The sequence below is a fragment of the Oncorhynchus nerka genome, unplaced genomic scaffold (assembly GCF_034236695.1).
Source record: "Oncorhynchus nerka isolate Pitt River unplaced genomic scaffold, Oner_Uvic_2.0 unplaced_scaffold_3442, whole genome shotgun sequence".
Taxonomy (NCBI): domain Eukaryota; kingdom Metazoa; phylum Chordata; class Actinopteri; order Salmoniformes; family Salmonidae; genus Oncorhynchus; species Oncorhynchus nerka.
The window spans coordinates 4605-23105 of record NW_027037853.1 but is presented as its reverse complement, the minus strand read 5'-3'; the positions used below and the strand labels follow the sequence as shown (position 1 = coordinate 23105).

Genomic DNA, 18501 nt, shown 5'->3' with positions numbered 1-18501 from the left:
AGTCTGATAAATGAACAAGCCTACAGTCTATAGCCAGATAACATACAGTATCTAGTCTGATAAATGAACAAGCCTACAGTCTATAGCCAGATAACATACAGTATCTAGTCTGATAAATGAACAAGCCTACAGTCTATAGCCAGATAACATACAGTATCTAGTCTGATAAATGAACAAGCCTACAGTCTATAGCCAGATAACATACAGTATCTAGTCTGATAAATGAACAAGCCTACAGTCTATAGCCAGATAACATACAGTATCTAGTCTGATAACATACAGTATCTAGTCTGATAAATGAACAAGCCTACAGTCTATAGCATAGCCAGATAACATACAGTATCTAGTCTGATAAATGAACAAGCCTACAGTCTATAGCCAGATAACATACAGTATCTAGTCTGATAACATACAGTATCTAGTCAGCTAAATGAACAAGTCTACAGTCTATAGCCAGATAACATACAGTATCTAGTCTGATAAATGAACAAGCCTAGAGTCTATAGTCAGATAACATACAGTATCTAGTCTGATAAATGAACAAGCCTACAGTCTATAGTCTATAGCCAGATAACATACAGTATCTAGTCTGATAAATGAACAAGCCTACAGTCTATAGCCAGATAACATACAGTATCTAGTCTGATAACATACAGTATCTAGTCTGATAAATGAACAAGTCTACAGTCTATAGCCAGATAACATACAGTATCTAGTCTGATAAATGAACAAGCCTACAGCCTATAGCCAGATAACATACAGTATCTAGTCTGATAAATGAACAAGCCTACAGCCTATAGCCAGATAACATACAGTATCTAGTCTGATAAATGAACAAGTCTATAGCCAGATAACATACAGTATCTAGTCAGCTAAATGAACAAGCCTACAGTCTATAGCCAGATAACATACAGTGTCTAGTCTGATAAATGAACAAGCCTACAGCCCTATAGCCAGATAACATACAGTATCTAGTCTGATAACATACAGTATCTAGTCTGATAAATGAACAAGCCTACAGTCTATAGCCAGATAACATACAGTGTCTAGTCTGATAAATGAACAAGCCTACAGCCCTATAGTCAGATAACATACAGCATCTAGTCTGATAAATGAACAAGCCTACAGCCCTATAGCCAGATAACATACAGTATCTAGTCTGATAAATGAACAAGCCTACAGCCCTATAGTCAGATAACATACAGCATCTAGTCTGATAAATGAACAAGCCTACAGCCCTATAGCCAGATAACATACAGCATCTAGTCTGATAAATGAACAAGCCTACAGCCCTATAGCCAGATAACATACAGTATCTAGTCTGATAAATGAACAGGCCTACAGTCTATAGCCAGATAACATACAGTGTCTAGTCTGATAAATGAACAAGCCTACAGCCCTATAGCCAGATAACATACAGTATCTAGTCTGATAAATGAACAAGCCTACAGCCCTATAGCCAGATAACATACAGTATCTAGTCTGATAAATGAACAAGCCTACAGCCCTATGGCCAGATAACATACAGTGTCTAGTCTGATAAATGAACAAGCCTACAGCCCTATAGCCAGATTACATACAGTATCTAGTCTGATAAATGAACAAGCCTACAGCCCTATGGCCAGATAACATACAGTATCTAGTCTGATAAATGAACAAGCCTACAGCCCTATAGCCAGATAACATACAGTATCTAGTCTGATAAATGAACAAGCCTACAGTCTATAGCCAGATAACATACAGTATCTAGTCTGATAAATGAACAAGCCTACAGTCTATAGCCAGATAACATACAGTATCTAGTCTGATAAATGAACAAGCCTACAGTCTATAGCCAGATAACATACAGTATCTAGTCTGATAAATGAACAAGCCTACAGTCTATAGCCAGATAACATACAGTATCTAGTCTGATAAATGAACAAGCCTACAGTCTATAGCCAGATAACATACAGTATCTAGTCTGATAAATGAACAAGCCTACAGCCCTATAGCCAGATAACATACAGTATCTAGTCTGATAAATGAACAAGCCTACAGTCTATAGCCAGATAACATACAGTATCTAGTCTGATAAATGAACAAGCCTACAGTCTATAGCCAGATAACATACAGTATCTAGTCTGATAAATGAACAAGCCTACAGTCTATAGCCAGATAACATACAGTGTCTAGTCTGATAAATGAACAAGCCTACAGTCTATAGCCAGATAACATACAGTGGACCAACTCATATTCTGTTCTTCTGAAATACATTTTCTTCATATCATAATGTTTCTTTAGACCTGAATAAAATAAATCATGGATTTATTGTGATGGTGTAATATTAAATTGATTTATTAGACTTTAAAAAATACATTTTTTAATGTAGAGGGTCCAAAGGCTTGTTTGTGTGGAGGCCTGGAGTTGTTAAATGTGTTTATGTTAATTAACGGGCCATTACCGTGAGACACATTTTTTGACTTTTGCATGACAATGACCGGCTGACACAATTTCATGACTGCCACAGGCCTATTTACACCTATCCTATCCTCTCAGATCTACACAAGTGCATTGTGGGTAGAGGCTATGGGGTTGATTTGTGTTTCGTAATGTCTTTAACACAACAACTATGGACATGTATTAATGATAGGATTGTCATCGTTAACGTCAATAACATCACATCACATCACCAGTGAATCCCAGGATGCCTTGGAGTCAGAGAACCAGAGGCTGCACGAATGCTGCATGACCTTGGAGGCGGAGCTCCTGGAAAAGGAGGAAGGGCTGTGTCAGAAGGGGGAGGAGCTGCAGCGGTTGGAGGCTGTGTCGGCTCGGAACATGGAGGAGCTGAGGGGTGTGGCCTCACACTGGAGCGAGAAGTGGCAGGATGTGGCTATGGCGTTACAATCCACCCAGGCAGAACTAGAGGAACTCAGAGAGAAGAACCCTGGAGATACAGTAAGATGAGATTTTCTCTAACGTACCGTGGCTGCAGAATAAATAAAAACAGTCAATTAAATCAAATCGGTCAATCAATTGATCAAGCAATCACCTTATTTTACGTACCCTAGCTGTAGACACACAAAAAACTATTTCAATGTGATCGCTTATTGATCCTAAGTGTTCTGTTTTGTTGAGATCCGTGTAGTTGTGTGATTTGTGGCTTTCAGCTTCAAGAGGAGGTGGTGGGACGCCTGAAGGTGGAGGTTGAGAGACTTCAGACACAGGGACAGAGAGACAAGTGAGCGTGGACTATCCGGACGGACATTTCGATTCGACCGATTTATGAATCCCAGACATTTCAAATGTCTATAATGAACCATAACATGAATGTGTTCTTCGTTCAGGGAAGAGATTCAGCCTCTTCATCAACACTGGGCCAGTAAAGAGGCAGAGCTGAGCAGAGTCATTAAAGATGCCGGTTCTCTGCTGAAGGTAGAGCTGAACGCTTGTAAACAACAGTTGGAGCTGGAGAGGAGCCGGACTCAGGCTCTACACAACAGACTCAAAGTTAAAGACAACCCTCATATCTTGGGTAAAATGTTTAATTTATTAATTAATTTGTTCAGCAATTCATTTATTCATAAATAACATCAAAGGGAATAGAGCAGTGATAGGAAACCGTGGCCCTGGAGGGCCGCAGGTACGTCATGTTTTGGATGTTTGGGAGAGCAGGTGTGAAAAAATGTAGACAATCACTGATAATGATCAATTAACTGAGTTTCTCAGTGTGCTGCCTAGTTGTCTCAAAATCCTGCAGTACCAATGGCACTCCAGGAACAGGGTTACCAAACCCCCTGGAATAGAGTGAGGATCTCTCTGTCTGTGGTGCCAGTGGTGCACTTTAAAACACAAGGAGTTGACACTGTTGTCCTCTGCAGGTAGGGGAACGGTAGAAATGTTTGATAAAGGGACGGAGACAGAGTGAGTATGATCCCATTCTTCTATTAAATATATCACAATGATGTATTTTCTACGAACGTAGAACCAGGACTACTTGCACAAGCATAGTAATGTATGAATTACGAAGAATCTAAATATCGTATGTCTCTAGATTCTGAATGCACTTAAATGCATCTTGATTTACCCACAGAGACGCAGAGAGACACAGAGAGACACAGACACAGAGACACATTACATGGAGACATAGAGTGACACAGAGAGATACAGAGAGACACAGAGTGACACACGGATACAGAGACACATTACACGGAGACACAGAGAGGCACAGAGAGACACAGAGAGGCACAGAGAGACACAGAGAGACGGGGACATGGAAACAGAGACACATTACACGGAGACACAGAGAGGCACAGAGAGACACAGAGAGACACAGAGAGACGGGGACATGGAAACAGAGACACAGAGACACATTACACGGAGACACGGAGAGGCACAGAGAGACACAGAGAGACGGGGACATTGAAACAGAGACACAGAAACATTTTCATTTTGTCTTTCCTAGTATACCACCACAGACATGGGATGAACAGGTCTCGCTGGAGGAGCTGGGCCAGGTGAGGGCAGAGCTACAGATGGTCTCCCTGGAGGAGGTAGATGGGGCACAGGTGAGGGCAGAGCTACTGGAGCAGGTGGATGGGGCCCAGGTGAGGGCAGAGCTACTGGAGGAGGTGGATGGGGCCAGGTGAGGGAAGAGCTACATATGGTCTCCCTGGAGGAGGTAGATGGGGCACAGGTGAGGGCAGAGCTACTGGAGCAGGTGGATGGGGGCCAGGTGAGGGCAGAGCTAGTGGAGCAGGTGGATGGGGGCCAGGTGAGGGCAGAGCTACTGGAGCAGGTGGATGGGGGCCAGGTGAGGGCAGAGCTACTGGAGCAGGTGGATGAGGCCAGGTGAGGGCAGAGCTACTGGAGCAGGTGGATGGGGGCCAGGTGAGGGCAGAGCTACTGGAGGAGGTGGATGGGGCCAGGTGAGGGCAGAGCTACTGGAGGAGGTGGATGGGGGCCAGGTGAGGGCAGAGCTACTGGAGCAGGTGGATGGGGCCAGGTGAGGGGCAGAGCTACTGGAGGAGGTGGATGGGGGCCAGGTGAGGGCAGAGCTACTGGAGGAGGTGGATGGGGCCCAGGTGAGGGCAGAGCTACTGGAGGAGGTGGATGGGGGCCAGGTGAGGGCAGAGCTACAGATGGTCTCCATGGAGGAGGTGGATGGGGGCCAGGTGAAGGTAGAGCTACTGGAGGAGGTGGATGGGGCCAGGTGAGGGCAGAGCTACTGGAGCAGGTGGATGGGGCCAGGTGAGGGCAGAGCTACTGGAGGAGGTGGATGGGGCCCAGGTGAGGGCAGAGCTACTGGAGGAGGTGGATGGGGCCCAGGTGAGGGCAGAGCTACTGGAGCAGGTGGATGGGGCCAGGTGAGGGCAGAGCTACTGGAGGAGGTGGATGGGGCCCAGGTGAGGGCAGAGCTACTGGAGGAGGTGGATGAGGCCAGGTGAGGGCAGAGCTACTGGAGGAGGTGGATGAGGCCAGGTGAGGGCAGAGCTACTGGAGGAGGTGGATGGGGGCCAGGTGAGGGCAGAGCTACAGATGGTCTCCATGGAGGAGGTGGATGGGGGCCAGGTGAAGGCAGAGCTACTGGAGCAGGTGGATGGGGCCCAGGTGAGGGCAGAGCTACTGGAGCAGGTGGATGGGGCCAGGTGAGGGCAGAGCTACTGGAGGAGGTGGATGGGGCCCAGGTGAGGGCAGAGCTACTGGAGGAGGTGGATGGGGCCCAGGTGAGGGCAGAGCTACTGGAGCAGGTGGATGGGGCCAGGTGAGGGCAGAGCTACTGGAGGAGGTGGATGGGGCCCAGGTGAGGGCAGAGCTACTGGAGGAGGTGGATGAGGCCAGGTGAGGGCAGAGCTACTGGAGGAGGTGGATGAGGCCAGGTGAGGGCAGAGCTACTGGAGGAGGTGGATGGGGCCCAGGTGAGGGCAGAGCTACTGGAGGAGGTGGATGGGGGCCAGGTGAGGGCAGAGCTACTGGAGGAGGTGGATGGGGCCAGGTGAGGGGCAGAGCTACTGGAGGAGGTGGATGGGGCCCAGGTGAGGGCAGAGCTACTGGAGGAGGTGGATGGGGGCCAGGTGAGGGCAGAGCTACTGGAGCAGGTGGATGGGGCCCAGGTGAGGGCAGAGCTAGTGGAGCAGGTGGATGGGGGCCAGGTGAGGGCAGAGCTACTGGAGCAGGTGGATGGGGGCCAGGTGAGGGCAGAGCTACTGGAGCAGGTGGATGAGGCCAGGTGAGGGTCAGAGCTACTGAGCAGGTGGATGGGGCCAGAGGGCAGAGCTACTGGAGGAGGTGGATGGGGGCCAGGTGAGGGCAGAGCTACTGGAGCAGGTGGATGGGGCCAGGTGAGGGGCAGAGCTACTGGAGGAGGTGGATGGGGGCCAGGTGAGGGCAGAGCTACTGGAGGAGGTGGATGGGGCCCAGGTGAGGGCAGAGCTACTGGAGGAGGTGGATGGGGCCCAGGTGAGGGCAGAGCTACTGGAGGAGGTGGATAGGGGCCAGGTGAGGGCAGAGCTACAGATGGTCTCCATGGAGGAGGTGGATGGGGGCCAGGTGAAGGTAGAGCTACTGGAGGAGGTGGATGGGGCCAGGTGAGGGCAGAGCTACTGGAGCAGGTGGATGGGGCCCAGGTGAGGGCAGAGCTACTGGAGCAGGTGGATGGGGCCAGGTGAGGGCAGAGCTACTGGAGGAGGTGGATGGGGCCCAGGTGAGGGCAGAGCTACTGGAGGAGGTGGATGGGGCCCAGGTGAGGGCAGAGCTACTGGAGCAGGTGGATGGGGCCAGGTGAGGGCAGAGCTACTGGAGGAGGTGGATGGGGCCCAGGTGAGGGCAGAGCTACTGGAGGAGGTGGATGAGGCCAGGTGAGGGCAGAGCTACTGGAGGAGGTGGATGAGGCCAGGTGAGGCAGAGCTACTGGAGGAGGTGGATGAGGCCAGGTGAGGGCAGAGCTACTGGAGGAGGTGGATGGGGCCCAGGTGAGGGCAGAGCTACTGGAGGAGGTGGATGGGGCCAGGTGAGGGGCAGAGCTACTGGAGGAGGTGGATGGGGCCAGGTGAGGGGCAGAGCTACTGGAGGAGGATGGGGCCCAGGTGGGGCAGAGCCAGGTGAGGCAGAGCTACTGGAGCAGGTGGATGGGGCCCAGGTGAGGGCAGAGCTAGTGGAGCAGGTGGATGGGGGCCAGGTGAGGGCAGAGCTACTGGAGCAGGTGGATGGGGGCCAGGTGAGGGCAGAGCTACTGGAGCAGGTGGATGAGGCCAGGTGAGGGTCAGAGCTACTGGAGCAGGTGGATGGGGCCAGGTGAGGGCAGAGCTACTGGAGGAGGTGGATGGGGGCCAGGTGAGGGCAGAGCTACTGGAGCAGGTGGATGGGGCCAGGTGAGGGGCAGAGCTACTGGAGGAGGTGGATGGGGGCCAGGTGAGGGGCAGAGCTACTGGAGGAGGTGGATGGGGGCCAGGTGAGGGCAGAGCTACTGGAGGAGGTGGATGGGGCCCAGGTGAGGGCAGAGCTACTGGAGGAGGTGGATAGGGGCCAGGTGAGGGCAGAGCTACAGATGGTCTCCATGGAGGAGGTGGATGGGGGCCAGGTGAAGGTAGAGCTACTGGAGGAGGTGGATGGGGCCAGGTGAGGGCAGAGCTACTGGAGCAGGTGGATGGGGCCCAGGTGAGGGCAGAGCTACTGGAGCAGGTGGATGGGGCCAGGTGAGGGCAGAGCTACTGGAGGAGGTGGATGGGGCCCAGGTGAGGGCAGAGCTACTGGAGGAGGTGGATGGGGCCCAGGTGAGGGCAGAGCTACTGGAGCAGGTGGATGGGGCCAGGTGAGGGCAGAGCTACTGGAGGAGGTGGATGGGGCCCAGGTGAGGGCAGAGCTACTGGAGGAGGTGGATGAGGCCAGGTGAGGGCAGAGCTACTGGAGGAGGTGGATGAGGCCAGGTGAGGGCAGAGCTACTGGAGGAGGTGGATGAGGCCAGGTGAGGGCAGAGCTACTGGAGGAGGTGGATGGGGCCCAGGTGAGGGCAGAGCTACTGGAGGAGGTGGATGGGGCCAGGTGAGGGGCAGAGCTACTGGAGGAGGTGGATGGGGCCAGGTGAGGGCAGAGCTACTGGAGGAGGTGGATGGGGCCCAGGTGAGGGCAGAGCTACTGGAGGAGGTGGATGGGGGCCAGGTGAGGGCAGAGCTACTGGAGGAGGTGGATGGGGGCCAGGTGAGGGCAGAGCTACTGGAGGAGGTGGATGAGGCCAGGTGAGGGCAGAGCTACTGGAGGAGGTGGATGGGGCCCAGGTGAGGGCAGAGCTACTGGAGGAGGTGGATGGGGGCCAGGTGAGGGCAGAGCTACTGGAGGAGGTGGATGGGGCCAGGTGAGGGGCAGAGCTACTGGAGGAGGTGGATGGGGCCCAGGTGAGGGCAGAGCTACTGGAGGAGGTGGATGGGGGCCAGGTGAGGGCAGAGCTACAGATGGTCTCCATGGAGGAGGTGGATGGGGGCCAGGTGAAGGTAGAGATACTGGGGAGGTGGATGGGGCCCAGGTGAGGGCAGAGCAGGTGGATGGGGCCCAGGTGAGGGCAGAGCTACTGGAGCTGGATGGGGCCAGGTGAGGGCATGGAGGAGGTGGATGGGGCCCAGGTGAAGGTAGAGCTACTGGAGGAGGTGGATGGGGCCCAGGTGAGGGCAGAGCTACAGATGGATGGGGCTCAGGAGGTGGATGAGGGGCTAGGAAGAGGTGGATGGGGCCCAGGACAGAGCTACTGGAGGAGGTGGATGAGGCCAGGTGAGGGCAGAGCTCTAGGAGGTGGATGGGGCCAGGTGAGGGGCAGAGCTACTGGAGGAGGTGGATGGGGCCCAGGTGAGGGACCTAGATGGATGGGGGCCAGGTGAGGCAGAGCTACTGGAGGAGGTGGATGGGGGCCAGGTGAGGGCAGAGCTACTGGAGGAGGTGGATGGGGCCAGGTGAGGGCAGAGCTCTGGAGGAGGTGGATGGGGCCAGGTGAGGGGCAGAGCTACTGGAGGAGGTGGATGGGGCCCAGGTGAGGGCAGAGCTACTGGAGGAGGTGGATGGGGCCAGGTGAGGGCAGAGCTACTGGAGGAGGTGGATGGGGGCCAGGTGAGGGCAGAGCTACTGGAGGAGGTGGATGGGGCCAGGTGAGGGGCAGAGCTACTGGAGGAGGTGGATGGGGCCCAGGTGAGGGCAGAGCTACTGGAGGAGGTGGATGGGGGCCAGGGAGGGCAGAGCTACTGGAGGAGGTGGATGGGGCCAGGTGAGGGGCAGAGCTACTGGAGAGGTGGATGGGGCTCCAGAGCTACTGGAGGAGGTGGATGGGGGCCAGGTGAGGGCAGACCTACAGATGGTCTCCTGGAGGAGGTGGATGGGGGCCAGGTGAAGGTAGGGAGGAGGTGGATGGGGGCCAGGTGAGGGCAGACCTACAGATGGTCTCCCTGGATGGGGGCCAGGTGAAGGGCAGAGCTACTGGAGGAGGTGGATGGGGCCAGGTGAGGGCAGACCTACAGATGGTCTCCCTCTAGGAGGTGGATGGGGGCCAGGTGAGGGTAGACCTACAGATGGTCTCCCTCTAGGAGGTGGATGGGGCCAGGTGAGGGCAGAGCTACTGGAGGAGGTGGATGGGGGCCAGGTGAGGGTAGACCTACAGATGGTCTCCCTCTAGGAGGTGGATGGGGGCCAGGTGAGGGTAGACCTACAGATGGTCTCCCTCTAGGAGGTGGATGGGGGCCAGGTGAGGGCAGAGCTACTGGAGGAGGTGGATGGGGCCCAGGTGAGGGCAGAGCTACTGGAGGAGGTGGATGGGGCCCAGGTGAGGGCAGAGCTACTGGAGGAGGTGGATGGGGGCCAGGTGAGGGCAGAGCTACTGGAGGAGGTGGATGGGGCCAGGTGAGGGCAGAGCTACTGGAGGAGGTGGATGGGGCCAGGTGAGGGGCAGAGCTACTGGAGGAGGTGGATGGGGCCCAGGTGAGGGCAGAGCTACTGGAGGAGGTGGATGGGGGCCAGGTTGAGGGTAGACCTACAGATGGTCTCCCTCTAGGAGGTGGATGGGGGCCAGGTGAGGGTAGACCTACAGATGGTCTCCCTCTAGGAGGTGGATGGGGGCCAGGTGAGGGCAGACCTACAGATGGTCTCCCTCTAGGAGGTGGATGGGGGCCAGGTGAGGGCAGACCTACAGATGGTCTCCCTCTAGGAGGTGGATGGGGGCCAGGTGAGGGTAGACCTACAGATGGTCTCCCTCTAGGAGGTGGATGCGGGCCAGGTGAGGGTAGACCTACAGATGGTCTCCATGGAGGAGGTGGATGGGGGCCAGGTGAGGGCAGAGCTACAGATGGTCTCCATGGAGGAGGTGGATGGGGGCCAGGTGAGGGCAGAGCTACTGGAGCAGGTGGATGGGGCCAGGTGAGGGCAGAGCTACTGGAGGAGGTGGATGGGGCCCAGGTGAGGGCAGAGCTACTGGAGCAGGTGGATGGGGCCCAGTTGAGGGCAGAGCTACTGGAGCAGGTGGATGGGGCCAGGTGAGGGCAGAGCTACTGGAGGAGGTGGATGGGGCCCAGTTGAGGGCAGAGGTACTGGAGCAGGTGAATGGGGCCCAGTTGAGGGCAGAGCTACTGGATCAGGTGGATGGGGCCCAGTTGAGGGCAGAGCTACTGGAGGAGGTGGATGGGGCCAGGTGAGGGCAGAGCTACTGGAGCAGGTGGATGGGGCCCAGTTGAGGGCAGAGGTACTGGAGCAGGTGGATGGGGCCAGGTGAGGGCAGAGCTACTGGAGGAGGTGGATGGGGCCCAGGTGAGGGCAGAGCTACTGGAGCAGGCGGATGGGGCCAGGTGAGGGCAGAGCTACTGGAGGAGGTGGATGGGGCCCAGGTGAGGGCAGAGCTACTGGAGCAGGTGGATGGGGCCCAGGTGAGGGTAGAGCTACTGGAGGAGGTGGATGGGGGCCAGGTGAGGGGCAGAGCTACTGGAGGAGGTGGATGGGTGCCAGGTGAGGGGCAGCGTTACATAAAGGTGTGGGACATGTTGAGGGACAGAGACACTAAAATGGAGGAGCAGCAACATGAACTACAGTCAGCCAGGGGACAGGTGGGGTAGACAGTTAATCAATCAATTAAACAATCAGACAATTTGTTCATGTGTTTCCCTCTTCTGCACATCCTGACTGTCATGAGGTGTCACAGCTAAATAGTGAACTTCAGAGGCTGGAGCTGGAGGTGGCAGAGAGAGAACAGCACCTGAGGGAGAAGTATGTTGAGCCTTATCTGTAACATGTACATTTTGAAAATTAACAGCTAAATTAAATCTCTCACAGCTAATCCAAAGATGACCCACGACGAGAGAATGTAGTCTGACGTGTCATTGTCCCGTTTACAGGGAACATGCTCTGAGGAGTCTGGAGAGACTGAGAGATGCCGAGAGGACAGAGGCGCAAATCAAGGTTTCTACACTGGAGTTGAAGGTATTGAAGGGCTCTGATCACTTTTCAAGGGAATTACTGTATATCTTTGACATTTTGTCCATTATGAAAGATACCTCCCACTTTCTCTCTCTCTCTCTCTTTTGCTTTTTCTATCACTCTTTCTCCTCCCCCCGCTCTCTCTCATTGCCACAGTTGATTAACCTAAAGGAGCAGGCCGGTGGAGAAGGTCTATGTCATGGAGGCCAAGAACAAGCTCAGCACACTGACTCACTGAGGTCTCAGCTAGAGGGTAAGGTGTTTCTATGGGAACAGCAGGAGAAGCCAGTGGAATCATTGCACTTCTGCGTTGAACTTCTCTCACACACTTTGTCTTGCTCACAGAGAGCAGGAGGAGAGCCAATCAGCTGCAACAGGAGAGAGACCAGGCAGTTCAAAGGCTACAGACTCTACGCCGGCTACATCAGGTAGACTATACATATAGACAGTGTTCCATCAGGTAGACTATACATATAGACAGTGTTCCATCAGGTAGACTATACATATAGACAGTGTTCCATCAGGTAGACTATACATATAGACAGTGTTCCATCAGGTAGACTATACACATAGTCAGTGTTCCATCAGGTAGACTATACACATAGTCAGTGTTCCATCAGGTAGACTATACATATAGACAGTGTTCCATCAGGTAGACTATACACATCGACAGTGTTCCATCAGGTAGACTATACACAGACAGTGTTCCATCAGGTAGACTATACATATAGACAGTGTATACATATCAGGTTCCAGAGACTATACATATAGACAGTGTTCCATCAGGTAGACTATACATATAGACAGTGTTCCATCAGGTAGACTATACATATAGACAGTGTTCCATCAGGTAGACTATACATATAGACAGTGTTCCATCAGGTAGACTATACACACAGACAGTGTTCCATCAGGTAGACTATACACAGACAGTGTTCCATCAGGTAGACTATACATATAGACAGTGTTCCATCAGGTAGACTATACACAGACAGTGTTCCATCAGGTAGACTATACATATAGACAGTGTTCCATCAGGTAGACTATACACAGACAGTGTTCCATCAGGTAGACTATACATATAGACAGTGTTCCATCAGGTAGACTATACATATAGACAGTGTTCCATCAGGTAGACTATACATATAGACAGTGTTCCATCAGGTAGACTATACATATAGACAGTGTTCCATCAGGTAGACTATACATATAGACAGTGTTCCATCAGGTAGACTATACATATAGACAATGTTCCATCAGGTAGACTATACACAGACAGTGTTCCATCAGGTAGACTATACACATAGACAGTGTTCCATCAGGTAGACTATACACAGACAGTGTTCCATCAGGTAGACTATACACATAGACAGTGTTCCATCAGGTAGACTATACACATAGACAGTGTTCCATCAGGTAGACTATACACAGACAGTGTTCCATCAGGTAGACTATACACACAGACAGTGTTCCATCAGGTAGACTATACACAGACAGTGTTCCATCAGGTAGACTATACACACAGACAGTGTTCCATCAGGTAGACTATACACAGACAGTGTTCCATCAGGTAGACTATACACACAGACAGTGTTCCATCAGGTAGACTATACACACAGACAGTGTTCCACACTCTAGTACGAGAAACCTTTAGCTTGGTCCCAGATTGTTTTTTGCGGCACACCAAATGACAAATATCTGTGACCAGGCAAGGGTAAAACACTACCATGTCTCATTACAGCTACTGAGGAAAGAGTCAGTTTATCCAGACAATATGAGTCATGCCTTTCCTTATCTACAGGCTACGGAACAGGAAGTAGCTGCTGGCGGCAAGAAAGAGAGAACGGTTTGTGTGGATAACATAGTGAACCAGGATAAACAGAGAAGACTGGTAACAGAACAGGTACAGTAGACTGTTAGAACAGGTACAGTAGACTGGTAACAGAACAGGTACAGTAGACTGTTAGAACAGGTACAGTAGACTGTTAGAACAGGTACAGTAGACTGGTAACAGAACAGGTACAGTAGACTGTTAGAACAGGTACAGTAGACTGTTAGAACAGGTACAGTAGACTGTTAGAACAGGTACAGTAGACTGTTAGAACAGGTACAGTAGACTGTTAGAACAGAACAGGTACAGTAGACTGTTAGAACAGAACAGGTACAGTAGACTGTTAGAACAGGTACAGGTACAGTAGACTGGTAGAACAGAACAGGTACAGTAGACTGTTAGAACAGGTACAGTAGACTGTTAGAACAGGTACAGTAGACTGTTAGAACAGAACAGGTACAGTAGACTGTTAGAACAGAACAGGTACAGTAGACTGTTAGAACAGGTACAGTAGACTGTTAGAACATGTACAGTAGACTGTTAGAACAGAACAGGTACAGTAGACTGTTAGAACAGGTACAGGTACAGTAGACTGTTAGAACAGAACAGGTACAGTAGACTGTGAGAACAGGTAGAGTAGACTGTTAGAACAGAACAGGTACAGTAGACTGTTAGAACAGAACAGGTACAGTAGACTGTTAGAACAGGTACAATAGACTGTGAGGTACAGTAGATCTGTTAGAACAGGTAAGTAGACTGTTAGCTAAGAAAGAGTACAGTTTAGACTGTTAGAACAGGTACAGTAGACTGTTAGAACAGCAGAACAGGTACAGTAGACTGTTAGAACAGGTACAGTAGACTGTTAGAACAGGTACAGTGAGACCAGGATAAACAGGTGCAGACTGGTAGTAGACTGTCAGAACAGGTACAGTAGACTGTTAGAACAGGTACAGTAGACTGTTAGAACAGAACAGGTACAGTAGACTGTTAGAGCAGAACAGGTACAGTAGACTGTTAGAACAGGTACAGTAGACTGTTAAAACAGGTACAGTAGACTGTTAGAATAGAACAGGTACAGTAGACTGTTAGAACAGGTACAGTAGACTGTTAGAACAGGTACAGTAGACTGTTAGAACAGAACAGTAGACTGTTAGAACAGAACAGTAGACTGTTAGAACAGGTACAGTAGACTGTTAGAACAGGTACAGTAGACTGTTAGAACAGAACAGGTACAGTAGACTGTTAGAACAGGTACAGTAGACTGTGAGAACAGGTACAGTAGACTGTTAGAACAGAACAGGTACAGTAGACTGTTAGAACAAAACAGGTATAGTAGACTGTGAGAACAGGTAGAGTAGACTGTTAGAACAGAACAGGTAGAGTAGACTGTTAGAACAGGTACAGTAGACTGTTAGAACAGGTACAATAGACTGTGAGAACAGGTACAGTAGACTGTTAGAACAGGTACAGTAGACTGTTAGAACAGGTACAGTAGACTGTTAGAGCAGAACAGGTACAGTAGACTGTTAGAACAGAACAGGTACAGTAGACTGTGAGAACAGGTACAGTAGACTGTTAGAACAGGTGCAGTAGACTGTTAAAACAGGTACAGTAGACTGTCAGAACAGGTACAGTAGACTGTTAGAACAGGTACAGTAGACTGTTAGAACAGGTACAGTAGACTGTTAAAACAGGTACAGTAGACTGTTAGAACAGGTACAGTAGACTGTTAGAGCAGAACAGGTACAGTAGACTGTCAGAACAGAACAGTAGACTGTTAGAACAGTAGACTGTTAAAACAGGTACAGTAGACTGTCAGAACAGGTACAGTAAGTAGACTGTTAGAACAGGTACAGTAGACTGTTAGAACAGGTACAGGTACAGTAGACTGTTAGAGCAGAACAGGTACAGTAGACTGTTAGAACAGGTACAGTAGACTGTTAGAATAAAACAGGTACAGTAGACTGTTAGAACAGGTACAGTAGACTGTTAGAGCAGAACAGGTACAGTAGACTGTTAGAACAGGTACAGTAGACTGTTAGAACAGAACAGGTACAGTAGACTGTTAGAACAGGTACAGTAGACTGTTAGAACAGAACAGGTACAGTAGACTGTTAGAACAGGTACAGTAGACTGTTAGACCAGAACAGACTTATAGAAGCTCCTCTCTTTGGTGTATTATTTGATATTTACATCATTGTTTGGATGACCAGCTGAAGAGTCTATTTAAGGAGCGTGAGCAGTTGGGTCAGGTCTATGGTAGATCAGCAGGAGGAGGAGGAGTTCTGCAAGACTGGGCACCGAAGTCGAAGGTCATCAAGGTAAGCTCAGATGTACAAAATATTGATGTTTTGTTCCCCGGGCCACTTAGTTATAATTTTTGCCTTATGGCAAGGTGCTCCATCATGCTGAGAAAGGCATTGTTCGTCACCAAACTGTTCCTGCGTGGTTGGGAGAAGTTGCTCTCGGAGGATGTGTTGGTACCATTCTTTATTCATGGCTGTGTTCTTAGGCAAAAATGTGAGTGAGCCCACTCCCTTGGCTGAGAAGCAGCCCCACACATGAATGGTCTCAGGATGCTTTACTGTTGGCATGACACAGGACTGATGGTAGCGCTCACCTTGTCTTCTCCGGACAAGCTTTCCGGATGCCCCAAACAATCGGGTAGGGGATTCATCAGAGAAAATGACTTTACCCCAGTCCTCAGCAGGCCAATCCCTTCTCTCAACCAGCTTCACCTGGAATGGTTTTCCAACAGTATTGAAGGAGATCCCACCTGGGGTGGCAGGTAGACTAGTGGTTAGAGCGTTGGACTAGTAACAGAAAGGTTTCAAAATCAAATCCCCGAGCTGACAAGGTAAAAATCTGTCGTTCTGCCCCTGAACAAGGCAGTTAACCCACTGTTCCTATGCTGAAAACTTGTTGGCTGCTTCACTCTGCGGTCCGACTCATCCGAAACCATCTCAATTTGTTTGAGGTCGGGGGATTGTGGAGGGCAGGTCATCTGATGCAGCACTCCATCAGTCTCCTTCTTGGTAAAATAGCCCTGACGCAGCCTGGAGGTGTGTTGGGTCATTTTCTTTTTTACCCCTTTTTTCTCCCCAATTTCGTGGTATCCAATTGGTCTTTTCTCATCGCTGCAACTCCCGTACGGACTCGTGAGAGGCGAAGATTGAGAGCCATGCGTCCTCCGAAACACAACCCAACCAAGAGCCATGCGTCCTCCGAAACACAACCCAACCAAGAGCCATGCGTCCTCCGAAACACAACCCAACCAAGAGCCATGCGTCCTCCGAAACACAACCCAACCAAGAGCCATGCGTCCTCCGAAACACAACCCAACCAAGAGCCATGCATCCTCCGAAACACAACCCAACCAAGAGCCATGCGTCCTCCGAAACACAACCCAACCAAGAGCCATGCGTCCTCCGAAACACAACCCAACCAAGAGCCATGCGTCCTCCGAAACACAACCCAACCAAGAGCCATGCGTCCTCCGAAACACAAGAGCCATCGTCCCAACACAACCCAGAGCCATGCGTCCTCCGAAACACAACCCAACCAAGAGCCATGCGTCCTCCGAAACACAACCCAACCAAGAGCCATGCGTCCTCCGAAACACAACCCAACCAAGAGCCATGCGTCCTCCGAAACACAACCCAACCAAGAGCCATGCGTCCTCCGAAACACAACCCAACCAAGAGCCATGCGTCCTCCGAAACACAACCCAACCAAGAGCCATGCGTCCTCCGAAACACAACCCAACCAAGAGCCATGTGTCCTCCGAAACACAACCCAACCTAGCCGCACTGCTGCTTGACACAACACACATCCAACCCGGAAGCCAGCTGCACCAACGTGTCGGAGGAAACACCGTACACCTGGCGACCTGGTCGGCGTGCACTGCGCCCGGCCCGCCACACGAGTCGCTTGTGCGTGACGAGACAAGGATATCCATGCCGGCCAAACCCTCCCTAACCCGGACGACCCTGGGCCAATTGTGCGTCGCCCCATGGACCTCCCGGTCGTGGCCAGCTGCGACAGAGCATGGGCTGTGCGCCACCCAGAATCTCTGGTGGCACTGCGATGCAGTGACTTAAACCACTGCGCCACCCGGGAGGCTTATTGGGTCATTGTCCTGTTGAAAAACAAATGATAGTCCCACTAATCCCAAACCAGATGGGATGGCATATCGCTGCAGAATGCTATGGTAGCCATGCTGGTTAAGTGTGCCTTGAATTCTAAAAAATGACAGACAGTGTCACCAGAAAAGCACCCCCACATCATAACACCTCCCCCTCCATGCTTCATGGTGGGAAATACACATGCGGAGATCATCCGTTCTCCCACACCACGTCTCACAAAGACACACAGCGGTTGAAAACAAAAATCTCCAATTTGGACTCCAGACCAAAGGACAGATTTCCACAGTCTAATGTCCATTCCTCATGTTTCTTGGCCCAAGCTACCAACAAACTTAGTTAATCCTGGTGTCCATTAAAATAACATAAAATGTATCAGAAATACAGTGTAGACATTATTAATGTTGTAAATGACTATTGCAGCAGGAAACAGATGATTTTTAATGGAATATCTACATAGGCGTACAGAGGCGCTGTCACGATCGTTGTTGTAAGACTCGAACCAAAGTGCAGCGTGGTTTGGTTCCATCATCTTTTATTAGAAGTGAAACACACAGAAAACAATAAAGCGCAAAAACGAAACGTGAAGCTCATGTAGTGCTCCCAGACAACTATACATAGACAAGATCCCACAACAAACAGGTGGGAAAATGGCTGCCTAAACATGATCCCCAATCAGAGACAACGATAGACAGCTGCCTCTGATTGGGAACCATACCAAGCCAACCTCTTTAGACTAGTTGAATATCTGGAGTATCAGCATTAGTGGGTTCGATTACAGGATCAAAATGGCCAGAAACAAATAATTTTCTTCTGAAACTCGTCTGTCTATTCTTGTTCTGAGAAATTTCACAGGGTATTGGAGTGGCCATCACAAAGCCCTGACCTCAATCTTATAGAACATTTGTGAGCAGAACTGAAAAAGCGTGTGCGAGCAAGGAGGCCTACAAACCTGACTCAGTTACACCAGCTCTGTCAGGAGGAATGGGCCAAAATTCACCCAACTTATTTTGGGAAGCTTGTGGAAGGATACCTAAAACGTTTGACCCAAGTTAAATCATTTAAAGGGTTTCTACCAAATACACTCAATTAGTATGTAAACATCTG

The 18501-nt window shown here is 50.9% G+C and overlaps 1 protein-coding gene across 1 annotated transcript; it reads left to right on the top strand.

The window, feature by feature from the left end:
• The first annotated feature begins 2625 nt into the window (after positions 1-2625).
• LOC115126606 (myosin-2 heavy chain) lies at positions 2626-16752 on the top strand. The gene is made up of 11 exons (XM_065014379.1): positions 2626-2940; positions 3153-3223; positions 3330-3517; positions 3864-3906; positions 4448-4550; positions 11138-11211; positions 11340-11424; positions 11578-11674; positions 11767-11849; positions 13223-13324; positions 15466-16752. Exons 1-11 carry the CDS (start codon positions 2626-2628, stop codon positions 15778-15780), a joined length of 1476 nt encoding a protein of 491 aa, XP_064870451.1. The 3' UTR covers positions 15781-16752.
• The last annotated feature ends 1749 nt before the right edge of the window (positions 16753-18501 follow it).

Coding starts and splice junctions, on each gene's coding strand:
- LOC115126606 (XM_065014379.1), top strand. CDS start 2,626: ATGATAGGATTGTCATCGTTAACGTCAATAACATCACATCACATCACC. Junction 11,675..11,766: donor ACTGAGGTCTCAGCTAGAGG/GTAAGGTGTTTC, acceptor TCTTGCTCACAG/AGAGCAGGAGGAGAGCCAAT. Junction 11,850..13,222: donor CTCTACGCCGGCTACATCAG/GTAGACTATACA, acceptor CCTTATCTACAG/GCTACGGAACAGGAAGTAGC.